Here is a 19,033-nt window from a genome sequence, read left to right as displayed (position 1 = left end):
ATGCCAGCTTCTGGGTGATGATTACTTCAAGAGAGAAATGAGATGGGATGGAAAAGAAGAAAACAGGTTCCACTATACTAATGTACTTTATTTTAAAAACGAGATCTGGGAAAATATGGCAAAAAGTTAACATTAGTTATAGTTAAAAGATGTATTAATAGTATTACCTCTATTCTTCTGTAAATCTGAACTAGTTCCTGATTTCATATATTTTTAAGGAGCCTAAAAATAATCCAGGTGATACATCTGGATTCCTCTAAGAAGGGCATTCTCACTCCAATTTAGAAATTTGGTCTGTTTCTGCCCAATATTCCTTGGTAATTGCTGACATAATTTTAAAATAATTCCACTTTTAAATCCCTTTTTTCTTCTTTTTCATTTACCATTTTTAAAATATCAAGGCCTTATTTTTTCTCTTTTACCTATATCTTTTTTTTGCATTTTCCTTCTCTTCTCTCAAACTAATTTCAAAGTAACTATAAAAGTAATTCTCAAAGCAATTCCAAACCCTCATTCCTTATTATAAAATTGTCACCTCTAGATCATAAAGACAGCTTGAAGAAATGATACAATATATGGTGGCCTTTTGTTAGCCTAGGATAATTTGGGGACTCCGTTCATTATATAGCCCAGGCGGCATGGCTCAGTGGTTGAGCATCGACCTATGAACCAGGAGGTTGCTGTTCAATTCCAGGTAAGGGCATTGTGGGCTCAATCCCCAGTGTGGGGCATGCAGGAGGCAGCAATTGATGAGTATCTCTCATCACTGATGTTTCCATCTCTCTCACTCTCTCTCCCTTCTGCTCTGAAATAAATTAAAAAATCTTTTAATTAAAAAAATTATATATGAGGAGGGGGGGGAGAGTTAGTTGTTATTTTGGCTAGAAATAAAAGGAAAAGAAAAAAGGGCAAAATCAAGGGTGGTTATGACAGAGAAGAAAACATGCATAAGACTGTAGTGAAGTTCAATTCCAAGATCATTCAGTAGAAATAAGATTAGGCATGCATAACACTATATGTTGTGTTTACAGAATTTTTAATTTCTCAAATGAGTAACCTCCTGTATTTTACATCAGACAATATGTTAATAGTAAAGAGTGAGGTTTTGAGTTGTAGCTTTCTTATTAACTAGTCTCAATTACCCATGTTTATCTTTACCACAAAATAGTATCAGAACAAGCAAGTAATGGTTGAGTTCAGTTTAAATATTATAGTTGTGCTGTTTACCATTTTAGGATATACTTCAATATGATCGTTTATTTGAGGGTGAGCTGAATTTAAATTGAAATGTTCTTAAACTGTTTTCAATGACATAAAAGTCACACTAATATAGAAACAAATAAGAAAGAACTCAATTTTATTTTAAATAAAAAAAAAACTCATAGAATCATCTACATCTTAAACCCAATGCCCAGTTAAATACCAGCATATTCAAGTTCTGCTTCCTTTCAGGTGATTCTAACTGTAGGTGCCACTCTAAATAAAAAAATTTTAACACCTCAATTCCTGTCTGTGCACTAACTAGAAAAAAACAAAAGAGATGTTCACAGTACATTGTTCTAGAATCTATAGAATCTGCCTACAGATCACCTGTGATATGAAAAAGTTGATTTCACATATAAAAAATGTAGTCTTAAGATGTTAAATGACTTTCCCAAGAACCTTAATTGAGGGCAGATCTTGGTCTCCTATTATGATCCTGTATTTGGAAAAAAATGAAGTTTTTCCAAGAAATGGAAATGGTCAGTACATTACAAAGTTTTAATCTCAGAAACACATCCCTGAACAAATAGCATACCTCGAGCGTGTGGCACTTTCCGCGAATTCTGTTGCAAAGAAGCTGGTAATTCTCTAGCACAACATTCAGCTCAGATGTCAACTCCTGGCCACTAGAGGGCACCTTTTTAGCCATTAACTTGATGTTATCCTTCAGAATCTTCACTCGCACCTCCTTCTGCAGCACATCCTCTTTCGCCCTCTGTTCCAAGGAAGGAGAGAGATGAAAATTGTTCCCCTTTCTCACTAACCAATGTCTTTCTTTTTCCTAAAATAACTAAACCAAAATTAAAACGTCTACATGATTTCAACTACCTAATTTAGAATATTATTTAGGTAATCACTAAAGAGACTGCTTTTTGAAAAAATACAATAATAAAACAAAATAAAATACTAACTATAAAATCTCACTCATTATATGCCCCAATGAGTACAGTCCCACACAAACACTTTCGTTTAATAACAGGCAGGCAACGTTAGCACGTAAGCCATCCTTAAGTTATGTTTACTGACGTTAAATATTTTCAAAGTCTGGGCCCATGATAAGCATCTAAGTGAATTAATTTTAATCAGCCACTAGAGTTCTGAAAATATTAGACTGAAATGAATAAATGGTCACAAAAGTTGAGATGCACGATGGTAGAGATGTCCTTTAAAAATTATGCAAATGTATTTTTCTCTCTGTGACATCGGTATATCTAGCCTTCTGATACTGAACAGCGTTTCCAAGATGATGAAGTTATACTAGGAAGATCTGATCTAGAAATAGTTCTTTCCTGACTCGCACTCTGCACTTAGGATAAAGTCTCACGTTCAGGGAAATCAACCACAAACAGCTTTACACTTTCTTGTTCAGCTTTCTTTATTTCTCAATGGTTTTAAACTTTCCTAGGTTGGATAAAATAGTTAAGAGTTTTTAAAATTCAAATGGTTGTTTGGAAAAATAAAAATAGAATGTTGCCCAATCAAGGGTGTTAAATCTCATTTTTCTAAACTCTCATCCCTAGAGACTTAAATAAACCACAAATCTACAAAGCCAGTACTGTAAAGAAAATAAATGAAACAAGATGGTTCTTAACGTGGCAGGCTACCTTTAAAATACCTTATATACTGAATATTTTTAAAGACTAAAAAAAAAAAAAAAAAAAGCTACACTAACCCGGCTGGTGTTCCCAATGGTTGGGTGCTGACCAATGAACCAGAAGATCAAGGTTCATTCTCAATCAGGTCATATGCCTGGGTTGTGGGCTCGATCCTCAGTGTGGGGCATGCAGGAGGCAGCCGATCAATGGTTCTCTCTCATCATTGATGTTTCTCTCTCTCTTTTCCTCCCCCTTCCTCCCTGACATCAATAAAAATATAATTTTTTAAAAAAAGGATTAGATTTCATCCATGCACTATTATATATGACAGAGGCCTTTTATTGTACTTGTATTTTCACAGAAACATCTTTCTTAGTGTAGCTTTTTACAAAATATATATTTTTTAAAAAGCTACACTAAGAAAGATGTTTCTGTGAAAATACAAGTACAATAAAAGTCCTTTGTCATATATAATAGTGCATGGATGAAATCTAATCCTTTTTTTAAAATATATTTTTATTGATTTCAGAGAGGGAGAGATAGAAACATCAATAATGAGAGAGATTATTGATTCGCCGCCTCCTGCAAGTCCCTTACTGGGGATCAAGCCTGCAACCTGGGCATGTGCCCTGACCTGGAACTGAACCGTGACCTCCTGGTTCACAGGTTGACACTCAACCACTGAGTCATACAGGCTGGGCAAAATCTAATACTTTTAAAAATATATCTGCAGAGATTTTTGCTTTAGTTACACTTTTAGGCAAGTTAACTTTGGCCTAAAACATTTAATGTGTTGCTTAATCTTATTTTTTAAAATAGCCTTTAATCACTATCTCCTTTGGCTTGGACACTGAAGGAGACTTGAAGTGAGGTTGGAAATTTGGGAATGATGCCCAGTTCTTTTATCAAATTTTTTTTAAAAAGTGTTCAAGACTATTGACAGAGGAATATAAGTTCACGGAAAATATATCCTGTGGCCCTAGCCTATATTAAATCCCTTGACAATGTTCCTACTGCAACTCTACCTGCTCTAACAAACCGCTTATATACATGTGTGCCCCATGTAGTAACTGGAAGAACACATCTGATGAAATAAGGATAAATCCCAAGCAAATTGGGAAGTCTTTCTTGTTCCTAATGAAAAAAAAATTATTCCTGAAAATTTTTGGAAATAGTTGTGATGGTTGCACAACATTGTGAATGTGATTGATGCCACTGAATTTTTTTAATTCATTCTCTGTGATTCCCCAAGGTTCTAATATAAGAAAACATCTCAGGGCCCTACATGGATTCAACTCATGGGCCACATTGAACTTCCTTCCCTTACTAGAATCACAGCAGCTCCCCTTCCTCTTTTTTTAATTTGAAATCCTCTTATGAAAGATTATGTACCATTGATCCTTGAACAACACAACGGATCAAAATTCATGAGTAACTTTTGACTCCCCCAAAACTTAACTACTAAGAGCCTACTGTTGACCAATAACATAAACAGCCTTACCAATTACATAATCAATGAACACATATTTTGTATGTTCTATGTAAGGTAGAGAAAAAGAAGTTATGAAGAAAACCATAGGAAAGAGAAAATACATTTACAGTATTTATTTTTCAAATTCTGTGTATAAATGCACGCTAACAGTTCAAACCTATGTTGTTCAAGGGTCAATTGCACAATCATGGTTTATAGCCAGATGGATGATTGTTTGTGTGACTGATTGACTTTAAAGGGAGAGATAAAGTCTGCTGACATTGACTGTCCCAGCCTCACCTTCATTTCTTCCACAGCACTCGCAAGTTCTTCCGGTGACTTGTATTCAAAATCTTTCTCCAGGTATTCTTCTTCCTCTTGAGTCAGCCATTCCTGCATCTCTGACAAGTCTTTCTTCAGGTTCACCACTTTTTCCTGTCTTTCAGACAACCTATTTTTCTGAAAAGAAATATAGATAAGAAAAGCCATTTAGCCAAATAAACAAGTATTAATACAGTAAATGTCAACTTTCTAATAGCTAATGACAAAGTGGAAACTCTCCACAAAGACCCTGGCAGTTAAAATTCAGATAAAAGCCTCTACACACTTTCTGCTGATGCTGTGAAAATATAAGCAATAATAAAAACAATAATGATATCTGTGTTTCTAGTTCACATTTTGGATATTAATCTAATCTGGACATATCTATAATAATAAAAGCATAATATGCTAATTAGGCCACACATCCTTCTGGACATCCTGCCAGACAACCTTCCTGACAAAGCCGGGCTGTGAGGGAAGCCCAGGTACCAGATGCCAGAGGGAAGCCGGTGCCAGCAGCCAGGAGAAGGAAGGCCTACTCTTGCACGAATTTTGTGCATCGGGCCTCTAGTTTATTATAATTTTAAAAATGCATAACTTCCCAAATGAAGGAACCTAACCTACAGCAATAAAAGCACATGTTACAAGAAATTTTACTGTAGCATTGTTTATTGTAGGGAACAAAAAACCTAAATGCAACCAAAATATCCATTTTCTCCTTTTTAACAAAATTTGCTGTAATTATTTCAATTTTAAAATCATAGAAGAGGAGGCTATTATTAACAATGTTCATAAAATACTGCTCTAGAAAATTTTGGTTTTGATAATTGATTATACTTGTATATTCCACAGAGACACACAATGTTACATGAGAAAATAGGGGTTTTTTCTCAACCTGGTTCAATAACTTCAACATTTCAGAGAAACCTAAAATGCTTCCTAAGAACTCCTCCCTCTTACTGCAAACTCACTACTAGGGGAGAGATACCGTCCACAGAGACCATGCTCACTCGCTATTCACCCTCCCCCTCCAGTTCAATCTCACGACAGCGCCACCTGCCAGGGCTGCTTGGCTGCACAGCCGATAGTGACCAAAGGCCAGGACAGGAAGAGATGGCTCTCCTGAGAGTAAAGGGCATGGTTTAGTGGCTTTCCTGTCTCCACTCTCCAACCGATCACAGTCATAAAAATAGAAAGGGGTCCAACAGGAGCTTTGATCTCACACCAGTCTGGGACTCTGAGAGCCTGGCCAAGGCCTGGCTGATCAAGAGTTTAATCTGATCAGCTTCAGCTTCACACACACACACACACACACACACACACAAACATACTTCTTGGGCCCCACTTCCAAAACATTCTCTTTGCTAGTTTCTGGACACTAGTTAGTCATATAATTTTCATGGATCTATAAAGAAATTCAAAAAAAAAACAAGAGAGAGAGACACTAGCAAACTTTTCAGAAAAAGCAAAGCTCAAAATTGTAATTAACTCCCCTGAAATTATAAATTTTCTAATATCTGGCATCATAGTGTGCTTCCTTTCATGAGATCCTGGCTAGGTCGAATAGATGGCATGGACTGGTTTTTGCTTGTTGATTGATTTCATATGCCTGTCCCTTCTTAGCAAAATAAATATTTGGCAGCATTATGTTTATCTCAAACTTCTTCAACCTTTTTACGACTCAATGAAATGCAATAGTCTGGAGGGTTGCCTCCTGCTGAGGACACTGAACCACGTTCCCCATATTCAATCCCATGTTTTGAACCAGCAATAATTCACAACTAATTCCATATTGTCATATGTGTGCATGGATACATGTGGATATGGAAAGAGAGACGGATATAGATCTGAACGTCTATGTCTGTATCTGTCTGTATGTATCCATCACCTTCCTGGCTTCTCACTGCCACTTCGAAACCATTTTCCTTATTTACTACCCCAAAAACCCCACTCAAGCATATAGCAACAGATTGTAGCACACTTTGAGAAATCTGAATTTGGCTAAATTATTAGATGACTAGTGACTCAACGCGTGAAACTGTGTGAGGCCGGGGACCCCACCAGCACCGCGGGCAGCCCTGAGTCCCGGAGTGCCACAGCCCCGCAGGGCCGGCGCCCCAGGGCACAGGGGGCTGGCGAGGCGGGTGAGCGAGGCGGCCTGGCTCTAAGAAAGCCGCCCTGGGCCTCCCCGGGTTACCTGTCGCTTCCCCCGAGAAAAGGGCCAAAGGTGGCGCCAGCGGCAGCAGCGGCCGCCGCCGCGGGACCTTGGCACACAGCACGACATGTCTGCGAGTCAGTCTCTCCATCAAGGGAGCGGGGTAGGGACTGTTATAGAACGGGGTTGCCTGGCTACGGTTCCACGTTCTGCTGGCTCCACGGTCCGGAAGTGAGGTCACAGTTCTCGTCCGGAAATGAAATCACTGCTCCTGTGTAAGGAGAAGCTCAGGGGAGGGGTCCAGCCAGTGACCAGGGAGGATTGCTGTCCTGTTCATACCCCAGGTCCAGGCTGGGGTGGACGTGGAGGGTGGGCAGCTCCCGCTACCCCAGGTTTATCCCGACCCCGGAGCTGAATTTCATTTCCCCGGGGGCGGTGCCCCCTGCCCTGATGTTTAGCCCACGGGGCTGCGGGACTCCCCCAAGTCCTGCCCAGCGGCCGGCCAGCGCCCTGCGGGGCTCCCCAATGCACCTCCGGGTCAACTTCCCTCCGGCGCCCTCGTGCGCAGCCTCAAGCCCCGCCCCGCCCGCCTGCACGCAGCCATCTTGCGATGGCGTGAGGACCACCTAGGCTTTTATTATTAAGTATTATAAAATATTTTTTTAAGTATGGTCATGGTGTGGTGGTTTTGTGTAATAGTGTCCTCATTGAGGGGTGAAGTGTTATGATATTTCCAAATCCTTGTCAAAAGTACATTTTTAACCAAAAACAAAAGAAATATAGATGTATGTATATATGCATGTAAGAGAGCAGGGGAGAAAATGAGAAAGTAAACATGGTAAAACATTAAAAACGGGCAAATTCAGAAACCATTATGAGGCTGCTCCCTGTACCATTATTTCAACTTTTCTTTCCGTTTAAACCTATGCAAATCAAGCAACTTGAGGGGAAACCATAAAAAAAAATACTCAAGGATGCAATATAAACTTTTTAGATAAACATTAACCAAAAAACATTGTATTAAGAGATATACTATCCACAGGGCTGTCTGTGAAATATTCCTGTATTTCACATTTTCTCCTCTCATTTTTTACCCTTTCCTCACGCCACTGCTGTTTCACTAACAAAAGAGAAGCAATCAGAATAGTCACTTTCCCTCCCATTACCATGGAGAAACTCTGCATCGGCAATTCTTTCACTTAGAGAGTAAATCTCGTTCCCTCTCACACACAATCACAGACTTCAGAAATTATGTTCCCTCAATCTCTTCTGCATCATTATTTTCTCCTTCTAGGCGAGGTCCTTCTTTTCGGCATGCAAACATCCTATAGTATCTCTTACTTTTAAAAATTACAAAAACATCTCCTTGGATGCCTATGGGCATCACCTACCTCATTTCTCTGCTCTCTTGAATAGAAAAATGTCTCAAAGCTAGTTACACATGCTGTCCCCGTTCCTCACTTCCCGTTCTCTCCCCAACATTCTGCAATGTCACTGTTTCCAAACCACTTCAACAGTCACTTTCTCAGGGTCTTTAAAAGCCTCCATTTGTCAAGTCCAGCACCAGGCTCTGTGGGGCGCTTTCTCCACCGGCCTCCGGGACCTCACACTCTCCTGGCGTTTCTCCTCTGGCCAACCTTCCCTTCTCAGCATCCTTGGCCTCTGCCCCTTCCTCTTTCCAGAGGTAAGTGCTAAAGAACTCCACCTGCATGTTTAATAAGGACCTCGACTTGAACCCTTCCAGATGGAAATCATCATGTCACCTGCTCCAACAAAAGCTTCTGCTCCTTGCGTCTCCACCATTTCAGTAAATGGCACCACAATTCACACAAAGTGATCATTTTTGCAAAATTCCTAGCCTGTCCTTGACTGCTCACTTTTCTTATATCACACTTCCAGGCCATTACTAGACTCTCATCTCTACTTACAAACCACAGTCCACACCTAACATTTCTCATGGCCTCCACCATCATCTCCCCAGTCCAGGAGCCATTCTCTCTTAAGGCAGCAATGACCTCTTGCCTTTCCAGATGAATCCAGAGTGATCTTAAAAGATCTATCACATGTCACTTCCCTGTTCAAAACTCTACAAGTTGCCTTCTGTGTGATGTTATCCTTGAAACAGAATCCCCCACCTTCGTCTCCAAGGCCATAAACAGTCCAACTCCCTTCCCACCTCACATCTCACCGCTCTCCAGCCCACTACCTCCCCTGCTCACTCAATCCCAGCTGCAGTGTCTTTCTTGTTCTTTACTAAGCACAACAAGCTCATGCCCACTGAGGAGCCAAACTGGACAATTAGTATGCTCTCTGGTTTTCAGACTGTATGGACTATAACAGTCAATGTTATCAATGGAATCTACCTCTTGAAAAACACAGACAGTAAAGTTGAGAAAACTTACCTCCCTGCTATATTTCTCCAGTTGGGTTTGGTAGTCAACTAGTTTGGTCTGCACCCAGGTTTTGATTCCAGCAACTGGACAACTTCGAAGGTGTGTCTCTATTTCCTTCATGTCTTTCAGCGATGATTCCACTGTATCTATTTCGTTAACAAAAGCCTGAACACATAAATTAAGACCTTGTTGAGTTCATTTCCATAGAGGTGTATGCCATAATTATAGTTTGCTTTTATCTCTGCAAATATTGTAAGAACGAACGTTTGGGACGCAAAAGTTTAACTGCTTCAGAAATATTGTGCCTTAAGAAATTGATTTCACCTGGGTGCTTCATATAGACATCTGCCAAATTAGATTGGAAATACTTGACTCTAAGCAGGAAATAGCACTTTTAATTAATTTAGAGAAGCCTAATGATTTTACCAAATATAAACTGTATGCAGTATTAACAGGAAATTTCAACTATTAAGTATGTTTTTCTTAATGCTCCACCATGTGGCACAATAAGAGCAATATGCAATTGGTAATTATGACACTAAGATTGTCATCATGGCATAAAACGGCAGCTCTTGTTCTCTCTATCCAAATTTCTATAACCATGGCCAAAAATAAAATATAAATAATCAGTCACTTTTTATTAACTCTAAAGCAAAGAAAGCTTTATAATGAAAGATATTTTATCTCAGTGTACTGTCATATCATATTCTAACAATGTTAATAATAGCCGCAAATAATAAAGGAAAAGAAGAACATGTTATTTATAACAGCAGGTCCCCTAGGTCAGCAGGGCTCACCGAGCATTGGTCAAGCTGCCTTTGTAGCCCTTCAGCATCTCCCTGGACAGACTGCTCTTCCATTAAGAAGTCTTTCGCACCCTCCATCCACTTATCAATGACTTTCGAATCAGCCTAATGGAACACAATAACAAAGGGGGATATTACTCAGTGACATCCAACCTACTGCATCTCAAAATCTATTGCTACTGGAAAAAAAGACATTTGTTTAAAACTTTGATAGCATCATTTTCATTTACTTATTTCTTTTAATATTCCAATTTTAAAAATAATAATTTTTCTTCATAAATAACTTGATTCCCCATGATTTGACAGTTCCCTGATCATTCTAGAAGTTTCAAAACACTCCCCAGTGAACCAAGCTATTTTGCCTCAATGTCAGTGGTATCTATGATTAAAACTTCAAATTACAGGGGAAAAAATGCTTTTCTCGGTATAAACAGCGAAATATCTTTTGTTCATACACAATTTAGAACAAGATTTCTTCTACAGTTAGCTACTCAGAGAAGAAATAAATAAAGAGCATAGTGGAGAGAATGAAACAGGTTGTTCTTAGTTCTGCTGGATGCTGTTATCTGAGAGCCCAGGACTGTCCGCTGCCCAGCTCCACGCTTTCATCCACAATGTACTAATACCCACAATAGCCCGATGCTGTGTATGGTGCTGGGAGGTCTAAAACAATTAAGAAATGAAATGTTCTGAAGAGGGAAAGAAACTTCAGAGACAGCAACATTGGGAGTGGCCCTGAAAGAATGCAAGTCAATAGGTCCAACTTGATCTCTACCACTGGAGAAAAGTAATGGTCATTTCTTTCCAAGGCCTCCCATAACACCATCAGTCAGTCTGACTTCTTAATTTCCTTTGTAGTAAGCTCACTTTGTTTCCTTGCACCTTCGTTGGTTCTTTGCTCCTTGTCCAACCCATGGAATAAATATAAATTTTCTATCCTGTTCAAAAAATACCTTCAGATTTAAAGGCAACCACCATGCCTCCCCTTAGTCTTCCATTGGTTAAATATTCCCAATTCCTTCCATGATGGCCCTAGGACATGATATCCAAGTATTGCCCTCCCCTCTCTGATCAACACGTTCTGGAAACTACATCAACTTTTTAATGTCCTTACAGTATGTACGCCACACAGAACTGAGTATTCTTATAATGTTGGGTTGAATGACAACAAAGAAAGCTAACTGGTATTTCACCTGCAGATAATTACATTCATGAAATGCCACCTAAAATTCTTTAAGTTTTATTTTTCCTACTGTAGGGTTGTTTTGTTTCTTTTGTCTTTTATTTGTTTATAGATATATTATTCACCAAAAAATGGTTAACTGAAACTCCAAAATTCCCATAACTTCTACAAAATTACATTTTCCCTATCTTGTATGGCTTACAATTAGGAGTTGATGTTTACAAACAAACTTTGCCTTGTTAACTCACAAAATGATTTGAATTTTTAGTCCCCCTACTTTATTTTTAAAAAAATATTTTTATTGATTTCAGAGAGGAAAAGAGAGGTAGAGAGAGATAGAAACACCAATGATGAGAGAGAATCACTGATTGGCTGCCTCCTGCATGATTCATAGGTTCATAAGTCGAAGCTCAACCACTGAGCCACACCGGCCAGGCTAGCCTCTCTACTTTTATATCAGCTAACCCTCCCAGCTCTCTCTTACTTGCAAATCTGAGAGTGAAGTATTCCTTTTCTGTTGATTTTTTGGGGGTAGTTGGGTTTTCTCAGGTAAAAAATAAAGATAATGGCAGTGCCTACCTGAGCATTCCCCTGTGAGGACACCATGTCATTCATTATTCAACAAATTTTCAGTTTACTTTTCAAAATATAGGAGTCAACCTAATACTAGCATCCAATTAACTTTCCATCTCCTCATAAGGTTACTATAAGAGATTTTCTCAAATACTTTACTGAAATCTAGGCTTGCCAAAAATGATGGTTTGTAGCATTATTTGAACTAAATGAGCAAACATGAAGTGTGACTCTATGAATCTGTTATTCAAATAATCTAATATCCCTCCCCCCCCAAAAAAAAATAAGTTTAAAAGAAAATCAGTCCTTAAAGGAAATGAGTCTAGGCAAGGCTTATGAGTGGTGTCCATGTTGATTCTTGGCAACCACACAGTCTTTGCTAAGCACATATAAGACCTCTGGTTGGTCATTTATCTTCAGCCAAGAACCAACATCAATCTTACTTCAGGTCTTTAACTTCTAAAAAATGTTCCCCTTTAATTAGGACTTTCATCCATCTCCATCTTTCTGGTAATTTCTTACAAAATACATGATGTGACCTTGAGATCATGGGTAAAAATCCCAGGTGACTTGGGATGTAGATTTAGGCATCTGAAGGATCTGTGTAGTTTTTCCACCTAACTCAGAATTCAGGCTCTAATGCACTCTCAGTAATGACTATTCCACACTTTCTAGTTTGCAGGGCCATTCTCTGATGAAGATGGAAAGCAACACGTGCTAATACACTGAGGCCTTTCTGTCTCTATTAATATTATACCACCCTGCACAACCACCTCCTCCCTTTTCCATACACAGCTGTGAAAGCCCTTTTATCCCACTGCGCACTTCCCACAGCTCCCTTTCCGTCTGTTCTTTCGCCGGCCTGCTCCTGTTCCACAGGCCCGTGCTACTCTTACTCTTCGCATTGCTTGCTTTGGTGATATATCTCTTCTTTGTATTGGCTCCAGCATTTGAGGATCTTACCACAGAAGACTGCTTAGGAAGACATGGTCAGGACAAGTGGGGGTGGGTGTGCAAGGAGACAAAAGTACAAGAGAGAGCCCAGCCAGCGTGGCTCAGTGGTTGAGTGTCAACCTATGAACCAGGAGGTCAGGGTTGGATTCCCGGTCAGGACATGGGCCCGGGGTTGTGGGCTCGATCCCCAGTGTGGGGCGTGCAGGAAGCAGCCGATCAATGATTTTCTCTCATCATGGATGTTTCTATCTCTCTCTCCCTTTCCCTTTCTCTCTGAAATCAATAAAAAAAAAATCTAAAAAAACAAGAAGAGAGAAAAGTATGAACCTCCTATAGAGTTCATCAAGAATTCGACCTGCCCATTTAAGTTGCCGCCACTTCTGCACTGTCGATCTCCATCTCGAACGTTTTAAGATTAGCAGGAGCATCACTGCCATATAACTGACAATTCAGGAAATCTAGTTTTGAATAAGGAAACTGACAGTTACCTGGGCCAAGGCTTTCTGACATTTGCATGGAAGCTTCATGCTGCAAGGAAGTTTTAGTCACAGTCAGCCCTGACTGGAGCAAGTGGCCTGCACGATCCCCGTTGCTGGCGTGAGGGAAGTTTTATGGTGTCAACTCCCACCCTTCCTCCCTCTCTCTCACACACAGACCATGTGGAGACACCCAATTCACGCACGCCCATCCTTGCTTACACCTTCACTACGAGGACAAAGAAAGAGGAAAGCAGCAAACACCAGCCATGCAGACCAACTGACCACAGATAGGCATCTGAAAAGCTGTTTTCACAACCAAGAGCCCCACATGGCCCTCGACCATGCTGAGTCCTAGCAGACAGCATGCCCCCAGGAAGAGGAAGACTACGGTCTTAACGCCAAGCTTAGCAACTTTCTAATTTCTCTTCTTTCAGCCTCAGAAGCTTATAGGAAAAATAACAAATACCTTGCCTGAAAAATTCCTGAAAAACAGGTAATGTTTGCAAAGGTTCAGAGCCGGGATACAATACAAGGTAGCTACTATTACTAAGATCTACAAAACGGAGTGCTTTAGGACCAAGATTAGCTCCATAAGAGTTACCACTTCCAAACTCTGGTGTTTATTCCCATTGGAGACTCCACAGAAATAAGCAAGGGTGAGTACATGTTTGCTTAAGGGTGTTTAATGTTTTTTAAATTACTGCCAACAGTAATGCTTGTTCTGTCATATAACTGTTGAAAAGTAACTGTTTAAAAATAACAGTTTGAAGAACTGCTACTTATGATATTTCCTGACTGAATCCAGCTCAGCGGAAGGAAGCCAAATAAATGAGGAAAGGCCCGACTTTAAAAATACCTGGAGAGCAGCATCACATAACTGCCCCTGCCAGCCACACCAGGGGGAGGGTCACTAAGACCACTGCTAACACCAGAGAGGGAGCTCTGCTCCGCCCTCCCGCGGCTCCTCTTTCCTTGGAAGAAAAACATTGTCTCACTTCACTTGTAATAACATTCCCTGTGATTTAAAATATATCAAGCCCTGGCAGGTGTGGCTCAGTTGGTTGGGCATCATCCTGTTCACCGAAAGGTTGCTAGTTCGGTTCTGCGCCAGGGCACATGGCTGGATTGCAGGCTTCATCCCAGGTGGGGTTGAGCAGGAGGCAGCCGATCATAGATGTTCTGCTCTCACATCGATGTTTCTCTTTCTCTCTCCCTCTCCCTCCCTCTCTCTCTAAAAGTCAATAAAAATATTTTTTAAAAATACCAAAAGTTAGCTCATCTTTCATTCAATCATTCAGCAAAGAGGGGACAGAAACAGTGAAAGAGCTCACATGCAGAGTTTCTCTGTCCAGTTAAAAATCACTGCCCTGATACACTGTGAGCTTCTGATGTACCAGGAGCATTTAATGTTTCCTCCACCTCCATCCACTTGCAGAATACGAACATATTCATTGAATCAATGAATACATGAATATACTGTATATTGGATTAGGCAATTTCTAATGTCCTATCTTCTTTGGGGGACCTCAGTCATTTAAAAACTTAGTATATTTCTTAAATAAATGTCATTATTTCACATGCAGAAAAACTGTAAACTGCATTATTTACAATAGGCAAGATGTGGAAGCAACCCAAAGCGCCCATCAGTAGATCAGTGGATAAAAAGTTGTGGTGCAGATGCATAATGGAATACTACTCGGTCATAAAAAACAAAAATACAATGAAATCTTACCTTTTGTGACAGCATGGGTATTATGCTCTGCGAAATATGTCAGATAAAGAAAGACAAATACCTATAATTTCACTTATATATGGAGTCTAAAGAAAAAAAAATAAAGAAACAAAAAAAATAGAACCAGACTCATAGATACAGATAATAGACGGATGGTTGATGGAGGGGAGAGGGCTGGCAGATGAAAGAGGTGAAGGGATTAAGAAATACAAATTGGTAATCACAGAATAGTCCCAGGGATGCAAATTACAACGTAGAGAATATAGTCAAATAATATTGTAATAACTATGTATGGTGCCAGGTGGGCACTTGAAAAATCAGGGGGACTACTGTGTAAAGTATATGATTGCCTAACCACTCTGCTGTACAGCTGAATCTAATACAGAATATGGAATGTAAACAGTAATTGAAAAAATTTTTAAATTCTATAATAAAACATGCAAACTGTAAGTACTATCTGGATCAGCCATTTCCCACTCCTATTTATACTCACAAATTCTCAGATATAAAATGATTAATATGGTAGTTTTGAAAAGCAAAGCATCAAATATTCTAGTTCGGAGGGCCAAATTCTGCATTGACCATTCCTACTCCAAAGCACGGATCTGTAAGCATGTGGAGGGGTAAGACCTGCTGTAGGTCACAGAAAAGCAATGTGAGGTCACTAAACAATCCCTTTACCCTGTCACAGCCTCTCCCAGCCCAGCCCCTGAGCCAAGGGCGGAGGAACTCTGAAGCTTGGCAACTCTGGGCTGAAGACAGTGAGATTCCAAGGTACACAATCACCTCCCTGAGATTTTGTTTACAGCTAAATTCTTGGCATTTTCTTTTGCTCCTCCCCCATCTTTTGTGATTTCCGCAGCTTTTAAGCAGTCCATTTCTAAGCCAAGACATAAGAAAAAAAAAATTGTGAAACCAGAATTAAAACAGTCATTTAAGGTAAGAAGGCTTCTATTTTATTTGGTTTTATAATATTCATTAACTTCTACAAAAGTGCCATGACCTCATTTCGTGGGGAAGACTAGCAATGACATTGCTACATTTCTTATCTGAAACTAACAAAGTTCCTAAATCTAAGGTTTAGAATGCATCAGTAAAATGAAGTAAAATGTATTCAAAATGAGGGGGGAAAACCTTCTGAAATAATTCTTTCAATTATATATTATCTTGAAAGAGTTAAATCAGCCATACTGCACATTACTCTGAGGAAGTAGTTAGCACTGTGTTTTTACCCTAAAATGCTTCCCAAAGTACTGTCAGAGCCTGCTTCTGCATGTCTCAGAGCGCCACATGCCCCCTCCGCCCTCTGGGTCAGAACACAGCATGCAGTCTGTTCACTGTGTGCCTGTGACTGTTCAGCCATTGAGGAAATTGTGTGACTGCACAGGTGTCCTGCCATTTAGGGTTTATAGATCCAACCTCACTAGGGAGGAACAATGGCTAAGATGTCTGAATGTGCCTTCAAAGTAGTTAACATTCACACCTGCTTCCTTGCTGGAGGCCAGACAAGGTTGCTATCTATCCTCAAAAAAGGCATGCCTTGGGGGAGGACAGACCAGCAGGTCTAGCAGTAATAAAGGCTGTAATAGAGGCTGGCCTGAGATGGCGTAAGGTGTACCTGAAGGTGTAAACAACAGAGAATCATGGAGAAGGGAAGACCGCTGTGGGTGCTGTGGTAAGCAAGATTCAAGATAACTTATAGAAGCAGCTTCCTCTTAAAGGATGAGTATGAGCTGAGAAGGATGGAAATTCCCAGCAAGTGAGGGACATTTCCAGAGAAAGGTAATTGTCCAGGGTGGTCTTAGAAACCACCACATTGTCTCCTGACCCAGCTCAGCTCACAGAGGAGAATGCAGGCAGCGTTTGAGGGAAAGGAACAGGCAGGCTCGAGAAGACATTTGGGAAAACACTTTGTATTAACCTGGAAAGACAACCAGATTCTTTCCAGAAGTGCAACACGGGCGCCAGTGTGAACAAAGAATTCAAGAGGAAAGAAACTGGAAGCAGCAGTCAGATTTTAAGGGTGATGAGACTGTCAGGGCAGGAGGTGACTTGAGAGTCTGCACACAGCTGGAAGGGGCTGGCGGTGGGGTCCAAAGAGGCGGGAGTGGCGGGAAATTTAAGGCAGTTTTGTGTGGGCCTTGAGGATGGTTTCATGGTCCCACAGCTACACCACAATGCAGGAGATCTTGAAAAGCAGAAAGGAAACAACAAGAAGCATCTTTCAGCCCCGAATCAAATGTATTGTGGCTGGGAATAAGCAGCCTCGGAATTCTATCGTATTTAATTGCCATCACTCATAAGGAAATCTTGTCAGTAAAATCAGCAATAACAAATTACCTCTTTTGTGGATTTTTTAAATGTTTTGCTGCCTAGTAGGAGTGGGAGGACTTTCCATGAGGTAATTTTAAATGCACCAATTAACATTTTAACTCTTAATTACAGGAACTGAGGTCACTACTTTGGCACAGAATAGATGCAAAAGAAAAATTTAAGAATGTATCTGAGCATAACACTATCCCTTAGAACAGCAATTTTCAACCGGTATGCCACAAGAATGTTTAGAAGGAGCACTACCTGGCTATTAAGTACATGAAATTGACCTCTTTTCCCTGAGATTGTCAAATTAAAACATGACAACAGCACACACAACAATAGCCATCCAGTGTGAATGAATCAAAATTATACTTTTTTTTTGTCAGATCAGCCAAAAATAGAATATATTGTTTGGTGTGCCACAGAATTTTAGTCATTAGTTTGCATGCCATGAGATGAAAAAGGTTGAAAATCACTGACTGAGAGTGTGCAGGCCCATTCTCGATCTGTGCAAAAGGAACCAGCTGTGTAGACAAAGGAAATTCAGGCACAGAGGAAAACACTATTTGCCGACAAAAAACCAGAAAACTAAAATTTGCACATAAACGAATAATATGAACTCTTTAGGTGTATTGTAGGATGGTAGGAAAAAAGTAAGCAATAGCTACGAGTATGCTGTCAACATTTCAACAAAAGGCATTTCAGTGAAAGGCATTATTGAGTAACAAAAATTCATACTCGAAGCTCCTGCATTTGAGTACTCTCTTTTTCAATGCCCCTCATGAAATTCAATATCAGTTGTTTAAATGAATGTGGAAAAAGAACGATTCGAATTAGTAATACTCATGAACTTTCCTTTTTTACTTTGAATATGTTAACCTCCTTCAAAAATCACTGCTAATGTTAGCTGCCTCCAGGAAAGGAAGTGGTATTGGGCCAGAAAGGGAACTCTAAGCGCTAACTCTAAATACTTCTCTGTTATTCAGTTGCTTCAATGAGCGTTATTCATGGATTACTTCTATGACTTAAAATGCATTTTCATAATAAACAAGTCACACACTGCATTCCTAGGAAACCTTATCATAAATTGGAACTGCATAAAAAACTACTGTGCTTCACTGCTTAAGACAAATAGAACTGAAATATTATAAATCAGGTCATTAAAAAGGGGAAATGAAGGCTAACCTCAAAATGAATATTTATTGTAATTATCTTTGGGCGGGTGGACATTAAAAGTTTCCCTAAGTGAATTCCCTAACTAGTTAAGTAACAACCAATTCATTCAAAGCAAATAAAGGACTGTAAGTGTTCTTTAGAATTTAAAAATGTATATTTCAATAAGAAAGTTGTATAATTAGGTAATACTGACACTGTCAACAATCTTATAGTTAGGACAAAAAAGTAAGCTAAAAATAACTGGACATTACAAATCTGCTACTGTAAAAATAAAAAATCTAATTATCAAGAGGCATGTGTTTGATGTGGGATATTTTCCATGGAAATAAATTTAGCATGCACTCCAACTGGTCACTTGAAGTGCCTAAATTTGCTACATTAGTAACCACACACTAAAGCCTAAAGCTAGATTACTATAACCACAGGACTCTCTTCTGTGTTTTGAAGAACATGTATTATCTTTAAATTTCACATTAAAATGTTGGCACACATCTAGCTAACCCTATAATGCAGGGTTTTTTTTATTTTATTTTATCTTTATTGTTGAATATATTACATACTAGAGGCCCAGTGCACAAAAATTTGTGTACTGGGGGGGGGGGGGGGGGGGGGTACG

The 19,033-nt window shown here is 39.6% G+C and overlaps 1 protein-coding gene across 2 annotated transcripts in view; it reads right to left on the bottom strand.

The window, feature by feature from the left end:
• The window catches only part of UTRN (utrophin), a 461,667-nt gene that overhangs the window by 290,541 nt on the left and 152,093 nt on the right, over positions 1–19,033 (bottom strand). For both annotated transcript variants that reach the window (XM_015558521.1, XM_006755401.2), the window contains 4 exons: positions 9,996–10,109; positions 9,208–9,363; positions 4,630–4,788; positions 1,799–1,978 (listed from right to left, as the gene is read on the bottom strand). In XM_015558521.1, the coding sequence (XP_015414007.1) occupies positions 1,799–1,978; positions 4,630–4,788; positions 9,208–9,363; positions 9,996–10,109 (609 nt within the window). The remainder of the gene's footprint in view (positions 1–1,798; positions 1,979–4,629; positions 4,789–9,207; positions 9,364–9,995; positions 10,110–19,033) is intronic.

This window comes from Myotis davidii, unplaced genomic scaffold (assembly GCF_000327345.1).
Source record: "Myotis davidii unplaced genomic scaffold, ASM32734v1 scaffold292, whole genome shotgun sequence".
Taxonomy (NCBI): Eukaryota; Metazoa; Chordata; class Mammalia; order Chiroptera; family Vespertilionidae; genus Myotis; species Myotis davidii.
This window is presented reverse-complemented; position numbering and strand designations above follow the sequence as displayed.